Genomic DNA, 13,782 nt, shown 5'->3' on the forward strand with positions numbered 1-13,782 from the left:
GTTTATATTTTATTTCAAAGAGACTCTCTCTCTTTCCTCTTATCTAAACTAAAAAGCCCATTATTGACTCCACCAATATTTTAGCTCTCCTCTGATTTGTAGTCAGATTCTTAATGAGATAAAGATAGTTAACTCCTTCCATTCCTAAGTTCTGTTTCAACCTTGCTTATGAACAAAAGAAGTGTATTCTAGTCTGCATGCACAATGTTTTGCTATTTCTAATACTAATTTCATGCCAAATTTTACAAAATGCTTCTACAAATCTTTTGATGTCATTGGCTCAAAAAAGTAACTGGATTTTGGTTATCATTCCCAAGGTCATAATTATAAATTTAGCTTTCCTAAGCACAGGGGGAAAAATCACTTTGTAATAACATATTCTCCTCTTTTCCACTTGCGGGAGACGTAATTCACAATTCCTTGTTTTGATAAGCAGAGAGGAAACAAGAGACATGCCAGAATTTCGTTATCCATTTAACTCCTTTAAAGCATTTGCAGGCTGTATTTAAACTTCCTGATGGATTAAAAGTCATCATTCCAAACAATAAGATGTATGCTACATTTCTTTATTCATATTTTTTATTGGCTAATAAAACAGAGGCAGTGCTCCATTTCTTTTTTCTAAAAAAATGCACCTTCTGCCCAAACTCCTATTGACGTCTTTTCCTGCTGTCGCACAGCCGCAGGGCACTTCAGCTCCATCTCGTGTAGGAAAACGTTGACTGCGCCCTCAGCTCGATCAAGGGCAGCATCCACTGCAGCGGAATAGAGAGAAAGCCGGGGACATTATTTAGGCAGCAACACTAAACGAAGAACCGATTTCCTGTAGATCAGAGTTTGAGTAAGAAAAAGAAGAGGATCTTTTCATTGACAGGAACCTCAGGAAAGCATGTATATTGATTTCATTGACAGTTTCTACTAAACCTGGAGGAAAACTACACTCCATTTAATTACTGGCATATTTAAAATGAAATGCCCATTGACCCCAAACTCCTGGTTGAATCCGTCAAGAGGCAAGCGAGGACAGCCTCTGAGCAGCAGTACGTAAGAAGCTGGTATATACAGCAGACGATCTTCTCGTTACGTCATAGAGCCCAAAGGACCACGCCTGGAGATGGTCTGGGAGGGAGGATGGGGACAGGGAGGATAGGGCTCCTCCCGGGCGCAGACGCCTTGGGCAGAGCCGAGTCGTTTCCGTGCTCTCCTCGTCCCGCGCCGCCGCCCGCAAGGAGCCGCAGTGGGGCGCCGGCCCGGCCGCCCGCAGCATCTCCCGAGAGTCCTCCTCCCGGGAACCTGCCGGGCGGGGCCGCCCACCTTTCGCTTCTTATCATAAACGTGCTCCTCCGTGAGCCCTCGAGAATTTTTAAGCTGCTAGGTGTGGCTTTTGCTTCGCGCGGCCGGGGCCCAGGCAGCGCCGAGCGGGGCGGGGCGGGGCCGGGGGCGGGGCGTCCTCGCTGACCGGGCTGCGCCGGGCCGCGAGGGGGAGGCGGTCGCGGCGGCGGCGGCGGCGGCGGCGGCGGCGCGGGCCGAGCGGCGCGGGGATTGGCTGCGGTGGGCGGAGACGTCAGGCTCCCGCGGCCCGAGCGGTCGCCCGGCGCGGCGCGGCGCAGTCGGCTCCAGCGCGCAGGGCAGCGCGGAGGTGTCCTCGGCCGTGCCGCCTTCCGCCGCCGGGCTGCGCCGCCAGAGCCGGGACGCGTCTCCGCGCCCCTCGCCGCCTCCACCCCGCGGCCGCCGCTCCGCTCGCTATCGGCGCGGACACCATGACGAAGAAAGAGAAGAAGTCCTTCAACCAGTGCATGGCCGAGTGGAAGCTCTTCCTCTACAACCCGACCACCCGGGAGTTTCTGGGGCGCACCACGAAGAGCTGGGGTGAGCGGGCGGCGGGCCGGGGAGGGGACGCGGCCGCGAGGTGCGCCCCCGGCCTCCGCACTCCCCGGGCGGCGGCGGCGGCGGCGGCGGAGCCGCGCGGCCCCATTCATTTTTCGCGGGGCGGGCGGGTTCCTTCCTCCGGGCCCGGAGCGGGCTCACGTGCTGCCCGGGCCTCCCGCCCCGAGCGGCGCCGGAAGCCGGGGACCCCTGCCCGGAGCCGAGCCCGAGCGAGCGTGCGGGGCCGCGCGCCCGGCCTCCTTTGTCGGAGCGCGAGAGGCCCTGGCGGCGGCGCCGGCGGCCCCGAGAGCCGGCCGCTGCTCGGCGCGCGGAGAGGAAATTTCCACTCCCGCCGCTATCTTGTGACCCGACCACGCTGCGGCCGCGGCCGGTCGGAAGGGCGAGGGAGGGTTCCGCGTGGGGGCCGCCCGATGTGCGGCGGGAGGGGCTCGCGGGCCGGGCCACTGCCGGGCGCTGGAATTGGGACCCTGGCAAGACCGCTGAAAAGGTTCGTTCCTCCCTAATTCCTTTTTAATTACAGACGTTTTCTTCCTTGCAAATATGCCGCTTTTCGGGAAAGTAAATCCCCTTTGAATGACACAGTTTTTTTCCTGTGCTTTCAAAACGTGTGATGGTTGTGGATGTTAGCAGTTTTTCTCTGCATGAGTTCTTTGTTTTAAAAGAAATATTCAAACCATCCACCCGTATAGAGCTGCTGCTTTAGAATGCCTCCTTTTTCCGAAAAATTATTTTAATCTCTGAATAGGGACTACTGCTGTTTTGGGGGTTTTTTTGCCTTTATACTTGAGTAAACTAATTTTGTTTTCCCTTGGCCTTTTGAAACATATTTTGTTAGTGGGTCTTGATACATCTTTTCTTCTGAGTGAGAATAAACGTCTAGAGTCGGGAACTATTTGGGCACATTTTTGAGAGAAGCATGGAGAGAGTAAATTGGCTGTGACTCAGAAAATAAACTGTTGCTGCTGACTGAGATCGGCTCCTCCGGCAGGGCAAGGCGGCTTGAGTCCCGTCACGAGCTGGAAGGGGCCTTGGGGGTTTTGTGAGTCCAACCCCCTCTTCAAAGATGAGAAAAATGAGACTCAGAGAGGTGGTGATTTTTGCTTTGTGTAAAATTACATATTCCACAGAGCCAGGAAAAGAACCCAGTTGTCCTTTAATCCTAGTCCAGCGGCTGTATTATTTTACAGATGCTTTGCCTAACTGCATAGTAATCACTCACGATTTTTATTGAAATGGCTGTCTTATGGGAACCACTAGTGTGGTGAGGAAATAAATCTTGCATCCGGAGTTAACTGGGGGAAAATGGTGAACAATTGTTATTGTTTCTGGAGTGTACTAACTTTTTGCTGGAGGATTTTTTGAGTGCTGGAGAGGAACTAACTTCTGTAGGTTACTTTCCTCAGTGCCTTCTCATTTCCCGATAAGATCTTCACTTTGTGTAGGAAGGACTTTTCTTACTGCAGGCAGTGCTTTCTATCTAACGTTGTGTAATATGATGTTGGGGTAGAGATTTTGTTTGGTATATGCGTTTAAATAGAGAACACGTGCACAAATTATCAAAGTTTAAGGCATTGTATAAGGGCAGTAGTAGCACAAGTAAAGTTGGGAGTAGTCTTAGAAGGATTAAGGCAAGACCTTTTTTCAAAATGGAAAATAAGTGTTAGTCTTATCAACGGATAGTAAATTTCTATGCCTCTTGTAACAGTGGTAAGCCAGTGCAGAATGGCATAAATAGGTGAAAATTACGCATAATCCTCTTCCAACGTAAGAGCATCCCTCCAAGGATATGTGGGGGAGTGATGGGTGGAGGCGGAAATCCTACTCAGCCCACCAGGCTGTGTACCCTGGAGCATGGGGGCCTGCCTGGAGGAGGCTTGTCTGGTTCTGATTCTCAGAGGCACTATGTGGGCTAGCTGCCTGATTGCATCACCTCGGAGATACCTACTGTTAATATTTCTGTATGTCTCTGGGCAGACTTAAGAAATGTATATAACATTAATTTTTTTTTTTTTTAACAAAAAGAGACCATACAGTTAGTGTTGTTTTATAATATTTTGAGGATGTTGTGGGCATCTTCCCGTGTTAATAAACAAACATCTGTATCGCCACTTTTAACAGCTGACTAGTGTTCCATTGCCTAGTTAGGTGTACTGTGAGTTTTTTTGGACAAATTTATTAACATGTGTACGCATGTATGCGTGGGAGATAGGGAAATATGAGTAACTCCTCATTTTTTTAACCAGTGTATTATTATATGTACTGGTCCGTCCTCTTCCCATTCCATTCCCCCTTACATGTACATTTTTGCAAATTTATTTCCTTGAGATAGGTTTCTACAGGTGGAATTTCTAGGTCATGTATGGTATATGTACCTTTTATGTTTTGAAAATGTTACTTTTTTTTTTTTTTTAAAGAAAACTCATTTGTGGGAAGTTTTTTTCTGGTTGCTTTTGAATTTAATGGAGGAGGTGGTGGTGGTGAGGGGATTACATCTTTTTTTGGCCTTGGAAAAGTTGCTATGTCTGCTGCTGTGGAGAGAAGGTCCTTCCCTAGCTCGGGGGTTTTAGAAGACATTCATTTAAGATGTTTCCTGATTTTACTTTTTACCTTCAGGTCTTTAGTACATTTGTCCCATTTAATCTGAGGTTTCTCTCCAAGTGCCTTAGATACATTAAAAGCACACATTTAAAAAGCAATTTTGCCATTCATATTTGGGGTAAAGTGGAAATACTGCATGTTACATCACTTTGCCTTGTTTGAAACAACTATATAAAGGTTTGGAGGAGCTTCTTGTATATTTGGCTGATATCTTACACTTGGTTACAGCAGTTGCAGAATGCTTACACGCGTATAATCACCTCATTGGATTTTCACAACAGCCTTCTAAAGCATACCATGCAGGTGATCACAGTGTTCCTAGAGCTGGTTTCTCAAGCAGAACAGTACGACACATTAGGAATAAGTGGAAACACAGGACAAAGAAACTGTAGCACCTTGCGGCTGATGTTGCAAATATTAAACCTAAATGCATTCAATACAATGAGAGTGAAAGAGGGAAGCTTAGAGATCATCTAACGTTATCTAAACTGTAAGTAGTAGACTGTGTGTTTCAATTAACATTTTTTAAATAATGAAATAGAATAGCAGAAATATCAGAGTTTATTCTTCCTAATAAATTTATTCTAAGGAAAAACGTTGTTTCTTGAAACTTTTCTGTGTTTTGTATATACAGATACCCTGAGGTAAAATGTATTTCTTACTGTGGTTCACAGTCAGAAAAAGCTTGAAAGCTGCTAAATCTAGCCCTATGCCATTTCGTAGTTGAGAAAATTGAACCCACAAATCTGATTTGTCAGAATTCAGTCACTCGGTTAGCGATAGACTCCTTGGCCTTCAGACTCTCCAAGGCAGAGCCTTTTTTTTTTTTAAACTATGCCATGACGTGATGTCATTTAATGGCATCTGCTTATGGGCTTCTTTGGAGTTCATTGTCTTAAGGTTATCTGTCAGTAGGTGCTTTATATTAGTATTATCTTAAAACTCGAGTTAGAGATTTCCAAACATAGTCAGGATTCTGGACCAAAACGATTGATACCTATATTTTGTTCATGTGCCTTTTCTTTTATTATAGGTCCTTGAAGTGCCATTTTCTCAGTCACCTGCTCCCGTTCTGGGTCATGCCTCAGTAAAGGCTCTGCTTTGGAGATCAGACTCCATCCCATCTTGGGTGTCTGACTGTAGGGGAGAAGGCAAGTGTGCTTATTTTCCCGGTATCACATAGTTTTGTAAGGTGTTGTTCTTTGTCCTGTGGAGTGTGACATGTTAAAGAAACTTTGCAGAAATATGCATCGTTGGCAAAGTAACAGGACTTGCCTTACCCTGTGTGCAGGCTGCAAAGGAAGGTCAGTGGTGGGTGTGGCGGCGGCAGCAGCAGAGGCCTACTGAGCCATCACCCAGCGGGAGACAGCACTTCTGGACTGGTAGTGGAAGGGAGGGAAAGGGGTAAGTGTATGTCTTGTGTTCCAGACGCCATTGTAATTACCGGAGTGTGTGCTTGACTATTGTTAAAGCGCAGCCTCCCCCCACCCCCGAAATAATTTGATTTCTTTGAAATTGACTTTTGAATTTATATCTGTAGAATTAAATTAGTTGTATTAAGAGAAGTTAAAAAGCCCTCCTATCTTTAGTAACTACTTTTCCATGATTTGTCGTGTTTGATTAAGACCCACTCATTTAACACTGATTATGTGATGGGAGGAAAAAACCATTTAATTTTGAAAGGTAAATTACTTCTAATTATGCATTCATTACATTGATTTTGAAGTAAAATCACCTGTAGTCTTTAACTACTTAGAAGAACTACTGTTAACATTTTCATAGTATTTCTCCTATATGGAAATAAATAAATTTTTAGGAAATGTATAAGTAAATTTAAAAATACACTGATACCTAGTTTTAGCATTTAATGTTTAAAGGGAATGGTTTTTATTCCTCTGCCCCCTACTTAGAGGTTGATGTGTTGGGGTATCTCTGGCCCTTTCTGTCCCCTCTGTGGGGATTGTCCACACTTTCCGCTAGAATTTCTGTGTTCTGGTGGTGTTAGTTACTCTCTCTGTTGGGACTCTCGAATCTGCATCTCTAGTCCGTATGGCTTTTTTATGTTCTTACCATCAACTACCTGTCAGAAATCTTCAGTTGGATGTTTCATAGGCACCTGTTCTTCGAAACCTCCGTTGTCCTCAGGGGCTCCTTAGCATGACATACAAACTGTCATCTCGCTGGTTTCTCTCTCTCCCCTCTCATCTCTCTACTGTTCCACATGGTTCTCTCCTGCCCCTTCTGGGCCTTCTTCCTTCGCCTTTGCCTGGCTACTCAGGTGTCTGCTTTGATACTGATCTCTGGCAAATATCTTTGAATCCCTCTTTGCCTTAAGACCAGGTCAAGTGCTGCTATGTGACTCACAATACCTTTTTTATGGTAACATTTATGACCTTATGTAGTGTGCTTGTTGGCTGTTTACCAGACTGTAAACTTCTGATTAACGTCTCACTCATCTTTGATTCCCTAACACCTAGCCTGATGCCTCGCACTTAGTAGGAACGTAATAAAAATTGGTTGAATGAACGAGCGGTATTACGAAATGTTCCCATTTAATTAGTCTTCTGCAACATTGTTTTTAATGTCTTTGATGGTATTGGTGTATCATAGTGTAACGATTCCTCCAGTATTTGGGTATTTTCCTTTTTCTGTTTTTTTTTCCTCTTTTTCCTGCAGTACTTTGCATTTTCATAGAAGTTGAGTGTTGGGAAGAAGCTTCCGCTTAGCTTTCTCATTGGAGACTCAGCTGAGTTTGTGACACGCCTGGGTTGTGCATCTGATGAGGATAACAGAACAGGGTTGTTATCCAAGTCTCTTGCTTCCTGCTCTGTTCAGCTTCTTAGACTGCTCTTAGGAGACCCTCAGAAAGGCCGTTTTTTTTTTTAACCTACCTGCTTTCACATTTAGTGAGAGTATGTTTAACCGTGTTGTCCTCTCCCCAACAGGGTGCTGTTACTAATAATATTTCTTTTTTCTTTTTTTTGAGAAAGATTAGCCCTGAGCTGACATCTGCTGCCAGTCCTCCTCTTTTTTGCTGAGGAAAACTGGCCCTGAGCTAACATCCGTGCCCATCTTCCTCTACTTTATATGTGGGACACCTGCCACAGCGTGGCTTGACAAGGTCTGTACCCGGGATCCGAACCAGCAAACCCGAGCCACCAAAGTGGAATGTGCAAACTTAACCACTGTGCCGGGCTGGCCCACTAATAATATTTCTGAAAAGAATTCTCTAACTTAACAGCCTCCCACGTCTCCTGTCTAAACGGTGTTGCTGAGTCCTTTGTGGAGCTGGCACTTACTTGTGACTTCCACCTAGTGCTTTGCTAATGCCGTGTTAGGGTCTGGCTTTGGAACTGACCCTCATCCAAGGCGTAAGGTACTTTTCTCCTGGCAGTTTCTGGCCCATAAAAGGTGGCCCTTCAGGGGCCGGCCCCGTGGCCAAGTGGTTAAGTTTGCACACTCCACTTTGGCGGCCCAGGGTTTCACTGGTTCGGATCCTGGGCGCGGGCATGACACTGCTCATCAACCCATGCTGAAGCAGCATCCCACATGCCACAACTAGAAGGACCCATAACTAAAAATACACAGCTATGTACTGAGGGGCTTTAGGGAGAAAAAGGAAAAATAAAATCTTAAAAAAAAAAAAAAAAGTGGCCCTTTATACCCGGACACTGGCTCCATACAGCTCCAGTCATTTCCTGGTCCCTTCCTGTCTGCCCTTGTCTTGTTTCCTGAATGTGTGTTTCCCAGGTGCTGGGTGGCCTTGTTTTGTCTTCATCTTCATTCTGGCAATCTCATAAAAGAACTGCAGAGATCACTCACGAATTTTGCTTCTCGGTTAACATCTCTCTCAGATTCCACTTGCTTCCTGCATATCCCATAAATCTGGGAGAGTGAGGCTTAGCTGTCTTAATGAGCTCTCTAACTCTAGTATCTTAGGTGTCACCTGGTAAACAGCACACTCACCCCCTCCACCACTGAAGTTCTCAGTTGCTCCTATATTTGCAGTTTTTGAAAACAGTGTCACCATCATTTTGTCATCTGGGCTCTAAACCTGGCCACCTGTTGCCAATTCTATTTCCAAACATCTCTTGAATCTGTGACCCACACCCTGATTATCACTACTGCTGTTAATTTGGGAGTGAACTTTTTCTGACCTACTCACCACTCCCGTACCCGCCCCCCCATATCGTGTGAAAGCACACATTCAGAGGCAGCCCAGGGTGCTCATTTTTCCCAGCTTCATAATGCTAACCACTCATTTCAAATTTCGTAGCCCTTAACATTCCGACCAACCCTGTCCCCACTATATGAGGATCTGGTAGTGCCTTTTCTTTCCTTTTTTTGCTGAAGAAGATGTGCTGTGAGCTAACATCTGTTGCCAATCTTCTTCTTTTTGCTTGAGGAAGATTAGCCCTGAGCTAACATCCATGCCAGTCTTCCACTATTCTGTATGTGGGTAGCCACCACAGCTTGACTGACGAGTCGTGTAGCTCTGCACCTGGAATCTGAAGATGCAAACCCAGCCCGCTGAAGTGGAAGGCACCAAATTTAACCACTAGGCCAGGGCGCCGGCTCCTGGTAATGTCTTTTCTTATAAATTCTCTGATTACAAAACTTAAAGCATCAGATGAAGAGGTTTTTTTTTTCAAAGTTGCTCCAATTTCAAATAGACCACTGGCTTTCCAACTTTTATCTACTCCTTTAAAAAAAGTATAGTGTCAGGCCGGCCTTGGTGGCCTACTGGTTAAGTTTGGCGTGCTCCACTTTGGTGGCCCGGGTTCGGTTCCTGGGTGCTGACCTACACTGCTGGTCAGTGGCCATGCTGTGGCAGAAAGATCCAAGGAATCAGTTGGAATCCTTGTGACCCAAACCAGTGTGACCTCACTCCTATCAGATTATTTCTAAGGCTGCAGCTTTGATCATGCTACTCACCATACCCTAAAACTGTATTTGGATCCCCATTGCTTTCAGAAGGTTTAAATAAGTTCCAGACAGCCTGGCATTCCAGGATTATTACATATCAGCTTAGAACTAAGTTTCCAACCTTAAAACCTGTCATTTCCCACTTTACTCCCCATACACCACATGTTGTAGCCAAATCAGTGTATCTGAGGCTCCCTGGTTTGGAATGCCCTGCTCATTCCCTCCCTCTGCCCTTCATTCTCTGCATTATAAATTCTTCCCTCCTCCACAGACCTAGCTTGAGTGCCCAGCTCTGCTGTAAGCCTTCTCTGATATGCCTAGGGGAAAGTAATGCCACATTTATCTCCTGTGACACCTGCACCTTTGCGTCCTGGATTATAGTCTGTGTGTGTTGCTCCTACTCACTGGCTGTTCTCACAGAGCAGGATTTACCTCTGCACTTTACAGCCCTATGGCATCTCGCATGTAGTAAGCATGTGCTGTTTTTCTGATGAACAGATTGTCATTTAATCAGTTTCAGCTTGTGATTCACCTCTTCCTTGGGCTAAAGTTGAGGGTATTGTGGGTTAATTGGTATAGCTCCGTGCTGTGAAAGTCTTATTTGTGGAGATACTTGTACATAAAGCCATGACTCCCCTTAGCTCATCATGATTCTGTTCCACTCAACTTCTCATTCATTTGAAAGTTTCCAGATAGGACATCACAGTCAAAGTGAGCCTGTGGCTACATAATATTTTTAATCTGAGAAGCATACCAAAATTCTGAGAAGATGACCAGAGTAGGACTCAAAACCTAGCCCTAAAGTCTAGTTTGCCGTCTCCATCTAGGCTAGTTACTCATTTTCAATCTCTTGGTCTTAATTTGCTCTAGAAGAGAAAAGTTGCATGAGATGTTTCAAATGTCACTTGGGAATGAAAAACAAGGCCTGTACAAATGCTTTAGAACTGGAGGTGGCAAACTTTTTCTTTGAAGGACCAGATAATGTTTTAGACTCTGCCAGCCGTATAGTGTGTGTTGCAGCTACTCAACTCTGCTCTTGTAGCTTCGGACAATATGTAAACTGCTGGGCCCAGCTCTGTTTCAATCTTTTATTTACAAAAACAGGCAGCTGCTGTGGTTTGCTGACCTCCACTTGAGAAGTTACGGTTAGTGGTCAGTGTAGGCTGACCCCAGAAACCTGAGCTGGTCTTAAATGGGATGTGAACTCTCGGCTTCGTTCTTTTCATATAACAAAAGTAACAGCATTGTTTGAATTTTTACAGTACAGATGTGGATACAGTCATGTGTTGCTTAACAACAGGCTGCCTTCCGAGAAATGCATCGTTAGAGGATTTTGTCATTGTGCGAACATCAGAGTGTACTGAAGGGGAACAAAATTTGCCACCCCAAAGTGTACCTCTTTAACATGAGGATTATTTTAGGCTGATTATTTTTAAGAAACAAAGACTCAGAGTTTTCCTTACTCCCTCCCCCTTAACTCCCTGGAAGGATTCAGATAAACCTGTCTCGGAGGGGGGAAGCGAGCTGTCACCTTAGCATAACATGAACTAGGTGGTAGACAGGGAGGAACCTAGAAAAGCCTGTTTGTTGGGCTCCGCTCTGTTCTTCTGTTTCTGTGTGGCCAAACACACACTTGTTTTCCAAACATTCGCTCCTTTTCACCTGCCTGTGAACTGCCTTCCTTCCCTTTGAAGTCCCTGACTCTCCTCCCACCCCCAGCATCTTCTTTTATCTTTAGCTGAGGATGGTGTTTAAGGGGAGAGCTTCCACCATTTTGGCAAGTTAGTCAGTTTTCCTGGATTTCTCTCATGTATCCATGTTATTAAACTTTTGTTTTTCTCCTGTCATTCTGTCTCATGTCAATTTAATTCTTAGACCAGCCAGAAGGACGTAGACGCATACAGGAAAATTTCTTCCTCCCCTGCAGTACTGAGACAGACCTACATGGTACAGCCTATTCACACCTAGGCTATATGGGACCACCAACCTATATGGGGTCTGTCGTTGACCAAATGGTCATTATGCACTACGGGACTGTAATCAGTAAGTCCACCGTCATCCTCAGCTTCTTCTCTGGGTAACCTCTCTTAACTATAATGCTTTTTACAATGTAACACGTGGTATATCCACTTTGGATAAAGGGCTGGCAGTTTCTTACAGAAGTAAACATACACCTACCCCATGATTCAGCAGTTCCACTCCTAGGTGTTTACCTAAGAGAAATGAAAACATATGTCCATAAAAAATACTTGTACAAGAATATTCGTAGTAGCTCAACTGGAAACAGCCCAGGTGTCTATCAGCGGGAGAATGGATAAACAAACTGGTGTGTCCACACAGTAGAGTACTTCTCAGCAGTAGAAGAACGAAGTACAGATACACAAGACACGGATGAATCTCACAGTGAGGCTGAGCAGAAGACTACACACTGTGTGATTTCATTTATATGAAGTTCTAAAAGAAGCAACAAAAACCCAGAATGGTGTTTGCCTCTGGGACAGTGGGCGTGGAGATTGCCTGGGAAGGGGCATGAGAGAACTTTACAGGGCAGTGACAATGTTCTCTATCTTGAAATAGAGGTTTTGAATCATATAGGCGAATGCATTTGTCAAAACCCGTCTAAGGTACATTGGAGATTTGTGTATTTCACTGAATGTAACTTTTTCGCCTCAATTTTAGTTAGTATGCCTGCTGAAGTGTTCAGAGGTGAGGTGTACTGACATCTGCAACCTGAAATGTAATAGTAGAATTTTAGCTAGAATCTAGGTGGGTTTATGGATGTCCACTTGCATTTCTTTCAACCTTTCTGTATATGTAAATATTCCTAATTGAATGTTGGAGAAAAAGAACACACCAATACATTCATGTTTCTCTTGACCGCCTTCCACCAATCACAGAGTCTTTCCTACAAATAATGATTATCTGTTTTCCTACCAGTCCTTTTTCAGTGCATTTATATATGTGTATATATACGTGTGTATGTGTATGTGAGTATGTATGGACTATGTAGGAATAAGTAATCTACTTATACATAAGTCACAGGAAAAAATGTATGTTCTAGAACTTGTCCTTTTTTTGCACTCAGTGTCTTTGCTGTGTTGCCATGTTGGTATATATAGATTTATCTCGTTCCTTTGAATCATTGCATAATATTTCATAATGTAGAGATATATATCCAAGATGTGTATATTTCTTTCTAAGGGCTATTTAGATTGTTTCCAGTTTTTCTCTTAAAAATTGCTGCAGTGTATGTGTGCAACTATTTATCTAGGGTAGATACTGAGAAAAGGAGTCGCCAGTTTATAGTATATGCTTATTTTTATATTAATAGATTGTTCTTCCAAAAAGCTGTACCAATTTATACTCCCACTGGCGGTAGATGAAAGTACCTGTTTCCCTTGGACTTCCTGAGCATTGGAGATTATCACTCTTGACCCACTTCTGTCCATTTGGTGGGCGCTGGTCTGCGCTGGGTGTGATGGGCAGGCAATACGTCTGGTAACTGCCCTGAGAGATCTTTGTGTTTCCTAAGTCTCCATTTCTTCACAGTCGCTTGCTCATCTTTTTGCTCTCTTTGGTCTCTTAACTCTCTTATTTTAAAAATTGTACTTGTTTTAAAGTGACATTATCGCAAATTTAACAATCATTTATGGCCTGTTTAATCACTTATCCCAAAATTTGAATAATCCATCATTTCCTCACTGATGTGAATTGCCAGCTTTGTTACATGCACAGCTCCGTTTTATATGGACCCTTTCTTGGCCACTGTGTTGATCTGGATCTAGTCATGTGTCAGGGTCACACTATAGTGTATGAAAGCTCCAGGGAAGGGTTGTAAAGTGAAATAAATGTCTGAAATTTATGTGAGGGCTCTGTCCAGTTTTGGTATCTGGATAGTGCTAGCATTGTAAAAACCATTTAGGTAACTTAGACGGAGCATATGAAAAGGATAGTTTATGTATAGAAAAGGAGTCTATGCCTTGAAAATTGGGAGAACCAACTAAAGCCATTGGGACATGGTGTCTCTTTTAGGGGTAGAGCTCTGTTTATTTTCTGTAAAAACCTGTGATTGGGAAATGTTTATTTTCTTAGAAATATCATATATTACATCTGTTTTCAAATTTACTAATTATAAACTGGTTTTATTGATCAAATTAAATGATTTTTTTTGCATTTTTCATTAATTTGTACTTTTATCTTAAATCTCTCCTACTTTCCTTGAATTTATTTTAGTCTTGAATTAAAAACCCAGCTTTGTTAGTCTTAGTTGTTTTTTAAGTGACTACATGTAAAGCTGTGGATTTTACTTTGTTCTGCTCTGACTACATTATTGTTTTGAATTTTGAATATTTCAGGTTTTGTTGTCTTTTG

The 13,782-nt window shown here is 44.1% G+C and overlaps 1 protein-coding gene across 1 annotated transcript in view; it reads left to right on the top strand.

Annotated features, from left to right (window-relative positions):
* The first annotated feature begins 1,484 nt into the window (after positions 1–1,484).
* Positions 1,485–13,782, top strand: part of ATP1B3 (ATPase Na+/K+ transporting subunit beta 3) — a 40,830-nt gene continuing 28,532 nt past the window's right edge. The window contains exon 1 of the mRNA XM_070576211.1: positions 1,485–1,869. Within this exon, the coding sequence (XP_070432312.1) occupies positions 1,761–1,869 (109 nt within the window). The 5' untranslated portion in view covers positions 1,485–1,760. The remainder of the gene's footprint in view (positions 1,870–13,782) is intronic.

Source organism: Equus przewalskii, chromosome 15, assembly GCF_037783145.1.
Source record: "Equus przewalskii isolate Varuska chromosome 15, EquPr2, whole genome shotgun sequence".
In the NCBI taxonomy this organism is placed as follows: domain Eukaryota; kingdom Metazoa; phylum Chordata; class Mammalia; order Perissodactyla; family Equidae; genus Equus; species Equus przewalskii.